Source organism: Anabas testudineus, chromosome 4 (genome assembly GCF_900324465.2).
Source record: "Anabas testudineus chromosome 4, fAnaTes1.2, whole genome shotgun sequence".
Taxonomy (NCBI): domain Eukaryota; kingdom Metazoa; phylum Chordata; class Actinopteri; order Anabantiformes; family Anabantidae; genus Anabas; species Anabas testudineus.
Window position 1 is genome coordinate 14,073,624 of NC_046613.1, and position 16,918 is coordinate 14,090,541.

Sequence of the window (16,918 nt, forward strand, 5' to 3'; positions counted from 1 at the left end):
TTTGTAGTTCGCACCTCACAGCGAACTTCACACAATCAGCAATATTTTATATATCAAACACAAGCAAGTGCAGTTGTTTTTATTAAAAAGAATTTATTATAGTGACATATCCTTTGTTACATAAAATCTGCTACAGCAAAGTATACTCCCCTTGCAAATACAAGTAAATATGGGTGGGAAAAAAACGTGTCAGCCTTCTAAATAATGTGCAAAATATCCCACAAACTAAATACAGACACATTTCAGATTATTGAGCCCATACTGGCATGTGTGACTAGCTACGAAGAACTAATTTCCTTCAGTCTGGGTTGTGAAGTGGCTCGGGAAAAGTGCCATCATTTACATCAAATATGACAAACATTATTACACATGTGGGGGGTAAATGACACAAAAAGTGGATTTCTTGCACGTGTTGTGGGAAAATTTACACACAAGAAGTCTGGATTGAAACATGCTGAATTCCCAAGGTGTTGTTTCCCAAATGGAAGTGATGCCATTGTTTCTGTAATTACACTTCATGTTGTATTTCCATCAATGAAGTTTATTTTCTAAATAAAGCAATTAAAAATAAAGAAAGGCTGCAATTTTAAACAGGCATGAGAGGCATCAATGTGTATTAATTTGGGTTAATAAGTTTATCTCTATAAATGTTTAATTCTTATAGGGACAAATGGAAAAAAAAAAGTTGTACAAATAAATAGTTATTATAATATTTTCACTGTTTATAACACTTCCGTGAATAAAACATTTGGAGTCTCCTTAAACATACTAACAATTATGCAAGTTTAAATATTTAAAATGTTCTCTTATTAGACATCTCTAAATATAAATAAAAATAGCATAAGAAAAAAGTTGTGCCTTTTGAAATGATGCTAGGGCAAACTGAAATGTCACATTATGTGCTCAATCTGTGAAGAAGAAATCAAATAGCCAATATCCATATACTGCACACCAGTGCCTCAAAACCGAACATTCAGTCCCTAAATCTTTTTCACATTTGGTTGTCTAAGATTGTTGAACTTGATTAAAATGCATTTTTCATCTACAAAGACTTGAGCACCATGTCAAATTATAATCAAAGGCAAATCTGCCAACAATACATTACTGTTTTCAACATGGTGTGAAATGTTAACACTTTGATTTCCCCACAGCCCTGAGTGTCCGACCTGCAGAAACGACTTGACCTCTCCGTGGACAGCAGAGACAAACCTTCTGAAAGAAATCAAAGGACCACAAAAGTTTTGACATCTGGATATTCAACAAGTGGACACCGTGGCTTTGTAGGTATTGAACCTTTGACACTGAGATTTTTAAAAAATACGACATGTCAACCTTGCACGCTGGTGAGGACTTTGAAAGGGCAGGGACTACAACTCAGCAGCGAGCACAGGCTAGAATTAACAGGTATTGAAGGGTGCCTAGTAAAGAAAAACCCTGTTCTCTTGTAGAGATAAAATATATATTAAATATGTGTAGACAATAACTTAACAGGAGTCGCGTACAATGAAAAAAGTCACTCTTGACCTTATTCCCTTTGAATGTATGAGACAAGACTACAGCATTTTTGTCCATTTACATACTGACCTGACTCAGCCTGAACAATGAGCAAATACTGCTCCATCACAGTGTGCAAACTGGCTTAAAAGTGATGCAAAGAGGCTACAAGCTGTAACTGCAGTAAGGAAGTGGTTCAACGGAACATCGTCCAAAAATTGATGAATACTTTAAGGTGATATTTCAGTTTTCTGATGTTATTTCATTGTTTAGTTCTGACTCACATGATTATGCAGAGAATTATCGGATAAAAGTACCTATCTAATGCATTCATGTTCCAGACTATGAAACAATATGTAACAAAACAAACAAAAAAACCCCAACTTAAAAGATAGGAACACTTCTAGGGCACCATTAGCTTGTTGTGAGACTGTGGTACAAATGTAACAAACATGCAAAATTATAAATGAAAATATGGCAAATATGGCAGTTACACAACATCTTCCCAGTGCTCTGCTAACACACAAATAGCTTTTAAAAATAAAATCAAAAAGCAACTCCAAATGGACATGCGTCCATGTCACCAACACTGCTTTGTTTCCACCGTGATGCACCCTCAAGAGAAACGATAAACTGACTGATTGAAAAATGCCATGTCAATGCACTTGATTGTTGGATGTACCAAAGACAGAAGACCTGCTGAACTGAGTGATATAGTCAAACTTGATCAGATTCCTTTCTTGTGAAACAGAGGCGTACCTAAAAAATACATGATTTCATTCTACTGATTTAGTACCACACCAAGTCTGAGGTAAAACATTAAGTGACTGGATATGGACAGAACAATGCTACAATTGAACTGATACAGCATTGATGAGTTTCTGCTTCATAATAACTCTCGTCCGTTAGTCAACCTCTTCAAGCATTAGCTTCTTGTCCATCCCTGGATGCCAATTTCTTTGACTGAATTAACGTCATGCATTAACAAAACTGCATTTGAAAAAGGATGTCTCATATCTGTATATTTCTATATGCAGAAACACATGGTTCTAGGTCTTATGGACACCAGATTGATGAACAACAAACCCTAAACCATACTCAGGCACCTAACAGATAACTGGCAAAAGTCAATGTTAAAAAAAAAAAAAAAAAAAGACAAACTGTAATATAACAAAACTAAACAAAAAAAAAAAACAAAAAACCCCAAAACAAAACAATCCTTTCCACTTTCCCAAAGCTTAAATCACAAAATGTGCAATGCCAGCTAATACAATCACTCTTTGTGCCACTTGTAAATGGGAGAAATATTACTTTTCATTTTCATGTTGCTTTTTAAATAACAAGGGTCAATTGAAATAAGGAGGAGGCAAGAAACTCAAAAGTGGCAAACAGAAAACTGAAAAGATGAGGACGTGGTCTAGTATTTTTGTGTTGCAGCACAACTGGTGTCTGCATAATGTACCTGTGTATAGGTTAGTGCTAACTGCACGCAGGATCATGGCAAGAAGGACCTCGTTCAGTCGTGTGGAATGAAGGAACGAGGCATTTCTTTTAAACACATTACAGCCTCAGTTCCACCTTAAACCCCAGGAGAGTGCAAATATCCCAAAACACGAGAGCCCCAATGGGACTCTTGCCCACTCACTAGAACTCAGCAAACTCTTTTGCACACTTTTCTGTCTGTGAGACACGAATTTCCTCCTCTTCGTAGTCGTCAAAGTTGCTTGTGTCTCCTGGCCCTCTGCACTTTGGCAAGAATGGGGCTTCAACCTAAGAATACAGAAAATCATGTTGTATAAGTTTGAGGAACCAATTCTTGCAGCAGCTTTTCATTGAGTTTTGTGACCACAATTCTAACCAGCCAACCACATGTCCAATTTTAGAGAGAATTGATACAGATGTTGAACATGGCAAACCCCAAGTTCCTCTGTGATCAAATGGTAAAAACATCGACATGAGGTAGGTTGATCCAGCATTCAAAAGGTAAAAACGCACTTGGTAACAGCAAAACAATAGACATCTATGAATCACTTTTGAATGGGTATCATAGAGATACTATCTGTAAGAACAAACAAAAAATAAGTAATATTTCAAGCAGAGTTTTTTGACACAGGATTTTCTATATTTTATTCAGATCAGGAACTGATTATTGAATAGCAAAATGTGTCATAATATATGCACATTTATATGCATATATTTAGTTTTTCATGCATCAATAAATGCTTACTGACAGCCCATTTGTCAAAGGGTAAATCCAGACATACCTTTCTCTCATAGATGGCAATCCAGTCTGTTGTGGAGAACCACTTGTGATTTTTTATGTCATTCACACCGTTCTTTAGATTTCCAAATCTCTTTGTCAGGTCTACCTGGAGCAGGTTTTTCAACAGATCCTTCAGGTCAGAACTAAAGTGAGAGGGGAATCGCACCTACAGTGGAAAGAATAAAGGACAAGGGCATTTTTCATTTATTTTATTCTGTACCCAGCGACAGTATCCTAAGGGCAGCAAAAATCCTTTGAGAGCTAATGCTGGATTGGTGCTTGATGTTTAAATGAAAGTACAAATGACTAAACTCATATTGAAAATATTTAAATTAAGACTTTCTATGTACCTTGCCAGACACAATCTTTTCATAGATCTGGATAGGCTGATCGGCAAAAAAAGGAGGGTAACCTGCAGCCATCTCATAGATAAGAACTCCAAGTGCCCACCAGTCCACAGCTTTGTTGTAGCCCTGGAAGGAAAAGGAAAACTCAGATTACTCCACAAATGACTAATTAAGATATAACCATTGTTTTGCCTATATGTTAAAGTAAGTTCTCTGAGTCTAAGAGTGGTCATGTTCATAACAAAACCAATGAAAGCCATGTTATCGTCTTAATGCTTTCTAGCTGCACTATATTAATGTGTATATGGGCTCTGATTCGTATGAGGGGCTCACCTTGCTGAGGATGATCTCTGGGGCCAGGTACTCAGGAGTTCCGCACAATGTCCAGGTCCTGCCTTTTACTCTTTTGGCAAAGCCAAAATCTGTGACCTGAGGGAAGAACAATCAGAGCATGATTGATTGTGAGTGGTAAATATGTAACCAAGCTCCTGAAAATGTAACAGACTTAATTTGTTTATTTTATTCTTTGCATTAATTTAGCAGACTAGGTGTGTTTATTTGTGCTGTTGTTTTTAGCTCTATATTCATATCCAGCCAATCAACACATTATTACCGTCTGTCTGGTCTGTCTTCTCAGTTTCACATTTTCAAACTAATATGTTACAGAACTTTGTTAATAAATGCCAAACTTGCACTCATTTCCATTTTCTAAAATAAACTTCAGATAGATTGTTTACCTGGATGTAGCCATGTTGATCTATCAGCAGGTTTTCAGGCTTCAGGTCTCTGTAGATGAGGTCTAAGGAGTGAAGGTACTCAAAGGTGAGTACTATCTGAGCTGCATAAAATCTTGCATGATGTTCACTGTAAGACAGCAATGTAAACAGACATTGGGGCAATATGTGAACACAGGTCTCATCCACAGCAAGGAGCAAGCTCAATCATATACAGGCAACTTGAAATTGTGTTTGTCTCAAGCTATAGCACCCATGATGCTGCCAGAAGACAGCGAGCTGAGTGAAAACGGACAAGTCAGCAGTCCAAATTAAAAAATAAAACACTTTAAATCACTTTATAAAATTAAAAATGTCATGTACAATATACCTGAACCTTCCAATACGTCTCAGGTGGGAGAACATCTCTCCACCAGGCACATATTCCATCACCATGTAGAGGTTTGAGTTGTCCTGTTAAACAAAACCAGAACCAGTGGTCCATTATGTATATTTTGCTCGTTATTTTATAAAGTACTGCTAGATTAGTGTTTGGATTCCTTGGTAAAACATTAAAACACTGTGGTAACCATGCAGCTGGTTGAAACAGGTGGGTGTCAATGTGTACCTTGAAAGCGTACACCAATCGGACGAGGAAGGGGAAGGAGACTGCCTGTAGTATTCTCTTTTCATTTAGTGTGTGTTCTATCTGCTTTAATTTCACCACCTGAAAAAGGTACAAGTAATGCAATTAGGTTATGTTAGGAATGTTATGTTCTTGATAATTGGTCTGTTATATAATTTCCAAAATACGACAAAGCAAGGTGACAAGCAACCTGATTTCTAACCAAATGCTGAAAATAGTTCGTTTCAAATGTGTGCCAGTGTGGCGCACTCATTCTGACACAAAAAAACGGATTCACCAGGTATTGAACAGCTTTGCTTCCACAAGCAGCATTGTCAGAAAATCAAACAAAGGAAAAAAAAAAGAAAACCCTCATTTGACTGGTGTTCACAGGCTGAGATGTCAAAGATTCATTCAACTGTCAGACATTAACTCAGCCCATAGTTTCAACTGTATTACCACACAATGGCATAACAGCTGGTCAGAATAATTACTGTTAACAACTACCAACAGAATCTCTAGCAACTGCAAGGTCATTTGCATACTGTGGTGAATTGCCTAAATGGAAAACAATGGCTACCTGGCTACTCTTTAGATCGTGATCTCTATTCAAACCCACACACACTTTTATTCTTATGTTACAACTTTTCTATCTTGTTTGTGCTTTTTTGTCATTTGTGCATGCATATGAGTTAGTGTATAACTTACACTTCATGTCTGACAGCTAACTTAAGCTATGCACTGCCGAACTCATCTGTATATGTTATTAGAAAGAGACATGAGAGAACAGAGAGAGAAGGAGAATGCTCCTTGTTCAGGAGAATCAAGGGGTGGCTGCAGACAAAATGTAAATTTATACTGTGACTAATTGTCTCATAAGATGATGCAAAATGCAGCTTAATATCAGCACTTGTGCTGTGAGGTCACCAATACTGACACTGACAATCTGCAATGAGATTTCTATCCATCAGCATCACAACATTTTAACACAGACGAACAGAAAAACGTTAAGAAGAAACAACGTTTACGTTTTGGGTTTCATTTGCAGCGCACTGAGGACACACTAACCTCCTCCTACAACTTTCACATCAGTATTTAAAGATCGAAACTATCATGAAGCGCCTCTGAGGTTTTCAGTGATAATAAGCTAGCAGTGTAGTGAGGAAGCGTTCCATTTCCTTTTATGAAACACAAGGTTGGTTACAGCATTTGTCAAGCTGCAAGATTCTTTTACAGACGACCCTGATTTATGGGTAAACAGTTTAACTTTTAAACCATACACTTACTTTTTGTTTGTCCAAAATCTTCATAGCATAGAACTGGTTTGTTCCTTTATGTTTGACAAGCATAACTCTCCCGAATGAGCCAGTGCCCAGAGTCTTGAACCTATCAAAGTCATCCAGGCCTGTTGTGCACTGAGGAAACACATTATCAGTGGAAGTGAGACAGCAAACTTATGGCAGTGTTGAAGTGTGCTGAAGTGTTCTTAAAGAGGACACTAGCATAATATTTTGTCTTTCTGTACCTCAGAGTAAAAACACATAAGCTGGATGAAGATGTTTTTGGGTAAATGTCTTACTGACACACAATATCAAAATCATCTATCATTTAAGACAACAAGATCTATGACTTTTTGAACTACAGGAAGTAGCTTAGTGCTATCATATTGAATATCTAATCATTTATACTAACAACCAAACAGTTGAGCTCAGAGTGTCAAAGATAAACACATTTTAAAATAAAATTTAACAGTTTTATCAAATATTCATAAGAGACAACTTGCCTGTGGGGGACACTCCCATTTTCTTAAAAAATCTTCTTTGGCTTTAGCTAAGAACTCTTTCACTACAAAAAGAAAGAAACATGTAATTAAACAACTCGCATTTATAGTAGATACTCAAACAAGGTCAGTTTACTTGCTAAGGGAAATGACAAACATGGGCAGTTAACGTGTTTAGGAAAATAAACAAAGGCAGTTCACATGTTCAAGAGTACAAATGCACTTTAAGGTCAGGCAAATGTCAAGTACTAGGGAGGCAGAACTATACTTGACCAAACAGCTAAGAAAAAAAAACACATCCTTAATGAAACTCAAAACCACACACCTGAGTGGGAAAATTCAATTCATAAAGTGATGCAAAGAGCTCTTGTGAATTTTGCAGAATTGTCCAATTCAAACTCAAGCTATTCTGCATCTCTTTCAGGAGTAAGTAGGAGTAAAGGTGGGGGGGGGGGGGGGGGGGGGGGAAACAAAATGCAGAACAAAACAGTGCAGGCATTAGACAGACATTGTGCATAGTGAAAGTCACAGCAGACATGAGATGTCCAAAGTCACAGGGTCACACTGACTGTCTACAGTCTAGATGATGGCACACTTTAGTATGCTAATATGTTAAACAGACATCTAGCATTGACAACTAGTTATATATGTACAATATGTATGCTACTTATTTGTTTTCTATTTAACCTTGTAATGTATGGATACATTTCTACAACCATGTTACACCTAAACTTTCTCTCTGTGACTAAGGATGGCTCGTGGAAAAATGAGCATACCAAAAGTCTCTACAGTTCACCAACGGTTTGCAGGAACATTCACCCACATGGATGAAAATGATGGAGAAGAGAAAGAGAGGAAGAAACATTTATGAAGTGCTAAAAACAAGAGCATTTGAGATTCAGTTGGATTAAATGCAACACACAACAACATCACACTGAAGTACACTACTTAACAAAAGTATAATCTGACCACATTGCTCTTTAAAGACTTATTTCTTTCACTATCTGTAAAGATTTGAGCTCACACCTAACAGTCGTTGCTACAGTAGTTATACACTGCTATCTGGAACTTCCTTAGTATTGATTTTTATTCATTCTTTACAACTATGACACAAGTAGACATTTGTGTTTTGTTGAATGTGTGCAGTAGGTAGTCAAAAATACTTAGAACTAACTCATTCACTTCACTATCCTTCACTGAATGAACTATTGCTAAACTATACCTGCACCAGAGGAGAAAAAAACAACAGCGACTGAAAAGACATAAAAACATGTCACAAACTTGCAAAACAGTGCACAAAATGAAAGCACAAAGATATCGAGATGATGTAAGCAACTGAAGCGCCACAAATTGCCTGCTCGACAAAGCATTATGCCACAGCTGCTTTTACGTATATCGAATGCCTGTGCGAAAATACAGAAATTGTGAACATTGTGACGACGATAAGGAGGAACACTAATTAATACAGGTTATTCATCTTTAACCATTTTAGAAGTCTTACGACCTAACTAACGACGACTACGTACAGGGTGAAAATAAAATAAAAAAATCAAAACTTGTCAAACTCAATCAAAGACCTGTCAAGTTTAAACCAATCTACCACCTGGTTTATTTCATGAGATCCAAAGTAAAAATGCTTTAGTGCATGCAGGAATTTCAAATGCAAGCTGAGACTCGTCCTGCTAAGAGCTATGAATAGTTGCAGACACATTTTAGGTGCAAAAGCAACACTGCACTTACTCAATTTATCCCACATGATGGTGAACTCAGAGATAGAAGGCACATCACTCTCTCCTTTCGGCTCTTGGCTACTCTTACGACATTTACTCAAAAAACGTGAGGCGAAGGAATGCTGCTCCTTTCCCTGGGCCATTTTGAGTGACAAGACTTGCAGGCGAGGCAAGCGTTTTCAGACTAGCTTCCTGTACGCAGCCAAATGCACAGCAATGCTTGGCTAACCACAAAGTTGAGCTTCCTGTTCAAGTAATCGGCTTCAGTTTCAGCGGTCAACTGCATGTCTACATTTCCTATGGGGTGTCATTTGTAAGCACTTAGCGTTCCCCCGAGCAAACGGTGACACTGTTGTGCCAAAGGTATGTAAAGTTATTAAAGCACACAAAAAGCCCAGCCACTTAACATTATATTAAAAAAAAGTCTGCTGTGGCGCATTCAGAGTGCTGATAAGGGAAATGTGGGTCTGTAACTCCCACTGACCGAAAGTTATCTGAGAAGTTATCTCTTAGTTATCATGCACTCTGGTGGCAAGGTTTAACAACACAATTCTTCAAAGGGCTTTCCCTTATGCTTACAGTCGCCCTAATGACCAAATCATATTATAGCATATAATGCTGGAGTGCTTCAAATGTGGGTTTCTGGTGGAGTTGCACTCTGTGTGGTCGGTCTGGTTAACAGCATTAAGTACCTAAAACAGAAATGTAAACAACAACAAATTTCTACAGCCTTGTCTGCACCGCCTTGTTACGGCACACAACACCTAATACCTCCATGCAAACCCTGCATGCAGTTAGCTTGAGTAACAATGCTGAGAGACTGTATGGAGGACTGCCAATCAAAAATCAGGTCAAGATCTGAGCTCTCCAGACAGACTACTAGATGTGGTACAGTTTAGAGGATTAGCGCGGTCATTACTGGACACTAAACTCAACACTACTCCTTTGTATTGGGTTATAGAGAACTTAGCATTGCAAAATTTCTCTTCAACAGGTGCAATCTAACTAGGGTTGATCATAGAAATCTGTAAACAAGGTATAACATTTTAATTTACTGCAAACTTGTAAAGGTATTACCCAGTTTGGATAGAAACCATTGCCATTTTGCACCCTAACCCATTGTTTGACTAATAAAACAACACTAGAAACAGAAAATGATTGCTTTAATACATCCACTATCCTGGTTTAACCACATCAAGCAGGCTTACTGTAAACTTGTGTGCTGTCGTTATCAGATACCTGTTGTTAGCAGTGACCAGGCCTTGTGCTGCTGCTTTAATGGAAACCAGCGTTTGTTAACGTTATCTGGCTCCAGGCAGCCAATATTAGCGGTTTAGAAATGAAACATGGTACCTTGATAACATCAGTTAAAAGGCTGAAGTGTGACATCTTTGTTACAGCGTTCATTTGATCTCGTCGAGGATCTTTCTTTCCATTCAATGCCGCTTCAACAGGATGAAGCCCTCACTGTCATAAGTCCCTTTCAATAATCAGCCAGCTGCATCATCTCTGGCACAGTTTCCAACAGAGATAAACAAACACAAATCATTTTCTGGGGAGCTAATACTAAACTGCCCTACCAAAGATGGTTCTTCTTCGCAACCCCACATTACTCTAGTGTCTGCTAACACAACAGCTGATGAAGGCTGCTCTTCACTGACTTTGCAATAAGCAAGCTCACGCTGCACTGTAGGGAACATTAGATGGCTAGTTGGATGGTTTTCAGCTTCTCACCACTTTCTTGCTCGTTGCCTTTCTTGGCAGTTGCTGCGTTTCCCATCGTAGGAAGACAGGTCGATGCACAGCTGGCTAGGAGCGATGATGGTGGCGGTTAGCTAACACGGTCCTCCGTTAGCTAGCTAACAAATTTCAGCTTGTGCTAGCTGGTTGACTAACAACAACATTAATGTTTTCTCAATGTAGACAGAACCTCAGCGTGCTCTGCTACCCGCCCTGTTAATCTTTATTTACAATGTCTTTGTCGTTCAAGTATTCCTCCGCTGGAATGAAAACATGATCCAGACTTTTCACCTCTGCCTGCTGTCGTTTTGTGCTGCGTTCACGTCATGTCGGAATAACCACGCAACAGACTTGATAGGTAAAATGCTACCTTCAAGTGCCAGTCGGAAAACGTAGCTATATATTGAACGTACTTGATGTATGAGGTAGGCTAATAGCTGTTGTTTGTACTATTCATACAGATCACGTTTAACCGGTTTTTACCCCATTGTCTCTTTGCTTCCTTGCTCTATTTTATTTTTTTCTAAATAAAGTCGTTCCCTTTTGTACCAACGTTAATGAATTTATCTGAAGCAAAAATATATTTAAGTCAATTAAGATACAAGTCTCACAAACATATTCTTCTACATGCATGTTCTTTCCATGCCTGCATGCGTTTCCTCCGTGAGAACAAATTGGGTGGAGTGGGTTGGGGGGTTGCAGACACTCAAACATTGTGGGAGGATTTGTAAAAATCCATTGATCGTCTATTATCCTCATTACCCTACTTATTTATTATCTATTTTTTTTATTTTCAGAAAGACCCTGAACTCAGCAAATGCAATTAAAGACCAACACTGAATTCATTAATGAATTAAAACACTCAACTTAACTTCACTTTTGACACAGGTTTAAATATATTTTAATATATCAAATCAAAATGAATCACAGTGAAAATACTTGGTAATAGTCAACTATTTAACTCTGATAACAAAAATACTGATGATCCTTATTTTTGCAAGAGTGAATCATGTTTTCAAGGACAATTTCTATATTTCCCACGAGACATGGATGCTATGTTTTTGACAGAGCGGTACTTTTGCAGATAGCCTATGGAAATTGTTTTTATTTTCAAAGTCAAGAAGAAATATGGAAACATTTGTCCACACACAGTTCTGCATGAACTTTTGATTTATATAAATCTTTTAATTTATAGCTATGGCTACAAGGCGACTTTAATTAATTAATGGGGCAACCAATCGCTAATTGAAATCTGAAAAACTAAATATATAATATCTTTCTTTAGCTTTTGAGCAATAACTGATTTAAGTTGTAAACATCATCAAGGCTGCAAGATGATGCTAACAAGACCAGTTGTTTGTTTTCACAAACATCACCTAAGAAAACTGTGGCACATCTGCCTGCTCCTACTGTTTTGTAGCTGATTATGACCTCAGATCCCTAGGAGGGTACAAGAGCACCTGAGAACACAGGACGCATTAGAGTGTGAAGATATAATTACAACAAAGACCTGTGGGACATTGTATCACCTCTAGTGTGGGTAACACTTCGCATCAAGAGTCAGTCATCAGCTGTTCAGAAGTGTCTGTTATGCGATTGTGAATCTGAAAAATTTCCAACTTCAGTGGTTCATTGAAAGAAATCAGTATATGAATGATGAATAAAAAATAGTATAATCGTAAAGTTAGAATTATATCACAAATATTTTATCTTGTAGTTAGTTGAAAAATCCGAACCAACTAAGAGGTTGACTGACAGAATATTAGAAGACTATTTTAAAGTTTTTCATGTCATGTATAGTTTTGCACAAACTGGTATTTGGGAAATATGCAGCACTGTCCAAATGTTTTATGAAATGTAAATGTTTAGGTTTTACTACAAATTATGAAAATATGACTAATTTAGATAATAAAAACCTTTATCAAACCTAGTCAGTTTAGACTGACTTTTTATCAAGCTACATTTTTGCACCAATGTAGGACTTTGGTATCCATCACTTACTATACATAAAAAAGAATCTTTTGGAGGGAGAAAGGCCTGCATTAACAGGACGACTGGTTAGAGCAACCAAAACCTGTTTCACTGTCAGTGGGGACACCTGCTGTTTCAAGACTGACTTGGAAAAAGTGTGAACCTATTCTCATTCCCAGATAAACTGTGGAAGGTTATTGCACCAGTTCCAAAAGCTGCTGGGGAGTAAAGGAACACGTTTCGTTTTTTTAATTTCACTTCTTATGTAATTAATTAGATTAAAAAAACTATGGTATAAGCCTACTTTTTGATGCATCCTCGCCTTTCGTGCCTATAGAGCTTGCACTGTCTGCAGTTCACTAGAATCGGAGTAGGAAAGCAGCGCTCCTTGACACTTTGCTGATTGTATCCACGTTATTGGGATGAATGATGTCGGTAATAATAAGGTTAACGACGTGCGAGCGAGACGCGCCCATTAACTGCGGGGTTGTTTTTAGCACCATGGTCAGCGACACAGTTGCTAGGTAGCTGCCCCGTGTTTGTGTCGGAGGAAGCGCCGCACCGAAACCTGCGCTGAATAATGACCTGAAGGTGTGGGAGCCGCAGCACGCACCCGCAGCAGGACCTTTGTTTCCTCCCGTAGCAAGTGAACCCCTGAGAAGAAGATGTGTCTTTACATTCAAGCCACACAGCGCACTAAATGTCACGCCGGTGGCAGCAGACGGAGAGTGCAAACTTCAGCACTTCGTGCGGGCTCCCCCCTCCTCTCGCAGGCGGAATGGTTTCGCCCGTGGACTCGCTCCAGCACTCACAGCACACGGGAGGACCACAGGATACAGATTGTTTTAATGTCTGAGATCCAAATGTCAGCCTGCTGTAGTAACGCCGTTACACACCGTAAAACAACAGCAACAGTCTTTAATAACACTCCCGCACCTGGACGGCTTCCCCAATGAGACCCCCGTGTTAGTCGCACGGAGGCAGTGTGGTTCGGATGAGACCAGCAGACGAGCTGCAGTGTCAGTGCCTGGAATAAATAAGGTAACGTTAACGAGGCTCCATCCTTTTTTTTTTTTTTTTTTTTCTGGCTAATGTTAGTGCGGCTAAGCTAACTGTAGTGTAGCCCGGGGTTATTGTGTTTCTATTCAGTTATTTCACTTATTTGTTCCATGTTGTAAGCAACATTGAACGAAAACGCACCCACTCACTGGCTAGTTAAACGTCAACGTAGCTACATTTATTTTATACTGTTAGCAAGTTAGCTGTCAGGTTGTTTCCCTGTTTGATCCTTCCACCTGACCTACAGTGTACCACTGGTTAGCCACCTAACGCTAGCCAACGCTTGCTAGCAACCAAATTACAGCACAGAACACCTGCTTCTCCGCTGTTTATTAATGGAGCACAACTAATTGCTCAAAAAGCCCTCATATCTAGGATCTCACATGCACAATTAAATAAACCCAGTTTGAGTGAATCATGACATACAGACAATAAATCTAAAGGGGATGGCCTGCAGTTCTTCCAGTGATCTGGAAGATACCATATTGACCGCTTTGCTGTGACAGCATTAGGTCCCCTCGTTGCTCTTAGTAGCCTAGCTTTCTAGCTGAGGCTAGCTTTGCAAAACCCTTAAGAAATCTGGCTTGCTGTGCAAACCTGTTGTTGTGTTTTAGGTGCTGTGAACCTGATTTATTTTTTTTATCAGGATTGTGGCTTTTAAAGTGCCATTGGATTTTAGTTTGGGTTGTTTGTAGTCCAGTGTGCCACTTGCAGACCACATGCTGACAGAGCAGCCTCTAGATGACCATTCCCAAAAGAGCAGATGGATTACATAATAATAACAGCATAACATATGAGTTCTGAATGGCATCCTGCCTTCTGGACATATCCCAGAGATAAGGCTCTTAAGAAGGATATGATATGCATAATCTTTTATTTTCATACAAGCTGCAGTTGGTATCCTGAGATTTTTGGCTTAATGTATTATTTATAGGCCGATTATATGTAGGTGCAACATTGCATCTATAGTATGAACGTAATTATTTTTTGTTGGTATTTTGATACTTTTAATGCAGGTAGGTTTCCCTATTTACATTTTTACAATTACACGCCACAACAGTTTTTGGACAATACTGGATGGGAACGCTAACCACTAATTGTGAACCCAGTTGAGATATTAGAGTTGCTTTTCATCAAGGTTTATTTATTATTATTTCTTGGTTTTCTAGTTACAGAGCACTTATTGAAACTCAGTCTTATCTGGCTTTAATTAATAATATTAATTGATAATACACAGCGATTTATACAAAGCTTACTTAGTTACAACAGTGCAGGGCTTTTCGACACGCTTTTGTACATTGGAGCAACCATAAGTCGTTTGCTCTTCTGTCATACAAAAACGAATGTAAAGCAAGATAGTAGTTAATGTAAATGTTTAATAGCATTTCTACAGTAGTGGTTGAATTTAACCATTGACAATTTTGCTGCATCACTGTAGATTCTCTGTGATAAAGTTAAGCTTAACATTCAGCTGTTTGTTGGTGTATTTCAGTACCCTGTGGGCTGACAGCTCCCACACTTGTTCCTCCTCATATCTGGAAGAAGGCACAAAGCCAGAGTTGGGTCACTGGTTTGAGCTAATTTTAGATCCACTGGCAATTCTAAACCAACTACTTTCCTGCGAGAGTGGTCTGCAATTACAAACTGAAGTAGAAATAGTTGTCACAAAGGGGCTCTTGCAAGTCGACCATATATTTTTGACCTTGAAAATTTACAAAATCACCTTAGAAAAGAGGGAAAGTGTTTAACGGAAATGTATTATACGATTTCTATGGCAAAAAGGTCAATTTTCTACTTAAAATTATTTTGTTTACATTTGCTTTTCATTTAAGGATGTGTAATAGTACAACGTATCTTCATTCTTTGCCAGTCTCTGCCTCTTTCAATGGTCATATATACCCCGAGGTCCTGGTACTGCTGTGATGACAAGATCGGGACATAATGCTTTCACTGTACAGAAAAGAACTTGTGTCTAAAAAACCATGCTTATTCAGCATCACACAAGGCTAAGTGGTGTTTCCCTAAGCCTCTCCATTGATTCTGTATTTGACAACTGCTTTTAAGATGTAGTTTCATGTAAGGCAGTGACAACAAAAACCAAACCCCTCTGGGACCTACTGTTAGTTGTTGAAGGCACTTGTATAATAGGTGTGACACTGCTTGTCATGTATAAAGTCACTTCTTCGGGTTCAGCTTTTCTTTTGGCACACTTTTTGTAGAAATATTTGCTGTCATTGTGGATTTGCTTTCTTTGAAGTAATTTTGAAGCGTTATTGCCTTATAATAGTGGCCGTAATGTCTGTTTGAATGAATGAATGAATAAAAACTAGAACTGCTTCCTCGTGTTGTTTTAAATAGCTTCATTTCTGATGTTGCCCAAATGCTGCAGGAAAAAAAAAAACCCTGACGAAGATCCATGCCTTACCATATGTAAAATGACACTAATGTGTTATCAACTTGAACAGGATAATAACAGGAAGACTCTGCATTACAGTGCCTTAAAAGACAGACATGCACTTGTCATAGATTTCGAGCCAGTGAAACAGAGAGTCATGCAGAAGAGCAGCATGAAGAGCTGACTCTCTACAATGAAGCCTTTCTCTCTTATGTGGCAGAGTGGAATTGCATGAGCTCAGCACCCATAAGAGCTCTGTCCATTCAGCTCTGCTGTAGTGGCCCTCTGGCTCACTCTGTTGGAAAAAAAGTGTCATTGCATCACAGGATTAACTAAGTAGATACACCACTGAGTGGAAGGGATTTTGTTAAGAGTTAGTGGTTAATACTTCACTAAAGGATTGACTGTGATGATGTTTTAATGCTAAGAGTAAAATGTAGTGGAATTATGTTTTCAAATCTCTAAACCCAATTTTGATGTTCTTCTCTTTATGTAGGAACTTGAGAAGCCATGTGGTTGAAAATAAAAAGAACAACATCCAGTGAAAGCAGCTTAAAGGTGCTTCAGCCAAAGTGTATTTTGTACACGTTGGCTTGTAAAGTGTATGTGTAAAAAGTAGATATAAAGTGATAATCACTAAAAAATGTACTTTATTAGATAGGAAATTTACAGGTATAGAATACAGTATAAAAAGGCATATGACAGTAGTCACTGAATTTAATTCACACCTCATCCATCCATCAGTGTGGAACAAAAGTACCTCAACATATTTGCCAGGCAAACAAGCCTAGATAGAAATCT

The 16,918-nt window shown here is 38.3% G+C and overlaps 2 protein-coding genes across 3 annotated transcripts in view; one reads left to right on the plus strand and one right to left on the minus strand.

Moving 5' to 3' along the window:
• Positions 1 to 82: 82 nt before the first annotated feature.
• On the minus strand, positions 83 to 11,010 carry prkacba (protein kinase, cAMP-dependent, catalytic, beta a). 2 transcript variants are annotated; one of them, XM_026345282.1, is made up of 10 exons: positions 10,687 to 11,010; positions 7,226 to 7,287; positions 6,729 to 6,857; positions 5,446 to 5,544; positions 5,209 to 5,291; positions 4,842 to 4,968; positions 4,438 to 4,533; positions 4,108 to 4,230; positions 3,759 to 3,923; positions 83 to 3,264 (listed from the first exon to the last, which is right to left on the minus strand). In XM_026345282.1, the coding sequence occupies exons 1-10, from the start codon at positions 10,730 to 10,732 to the stop codon at positions 3,139 to 3,141; spliced, it is 1,056 nt and encodes a 351-aa protein (XP_026201067.1). In that variant the 5' UTR covers positions 10,733 to 11,010; the 3' UTR covers positions 83 to 3,138. The 2 variants fall into 2 exon arrangements, with proteins under 2 accessions (XP_026201067.1, XP_026201066.1); XM_026345281.1 differs by lacking the exon at positions 10,687 to 11,010 and adding an exon at positions 8,963 to 9,328.
• Positions 11,011 to 13,521: 2,511 nt separating this feature from the next.
• The window catches only part of ttll7 (tubulin tyrosine ligase-like family, member 7), a 66,046-nt gene continuing 62,649 nt past the window's right edge, over positions 13,522 to 16,918 (plus strand). The window contains exon 1 of the mRNA XM_026345307.1: positions 13,522 to 13,704. The gene's annotated coding sequence lies outside the window, so the exon portion shown is untranslated. The remainder of the gene's footprint in view (positions 13,705 to 16,918) is intronic.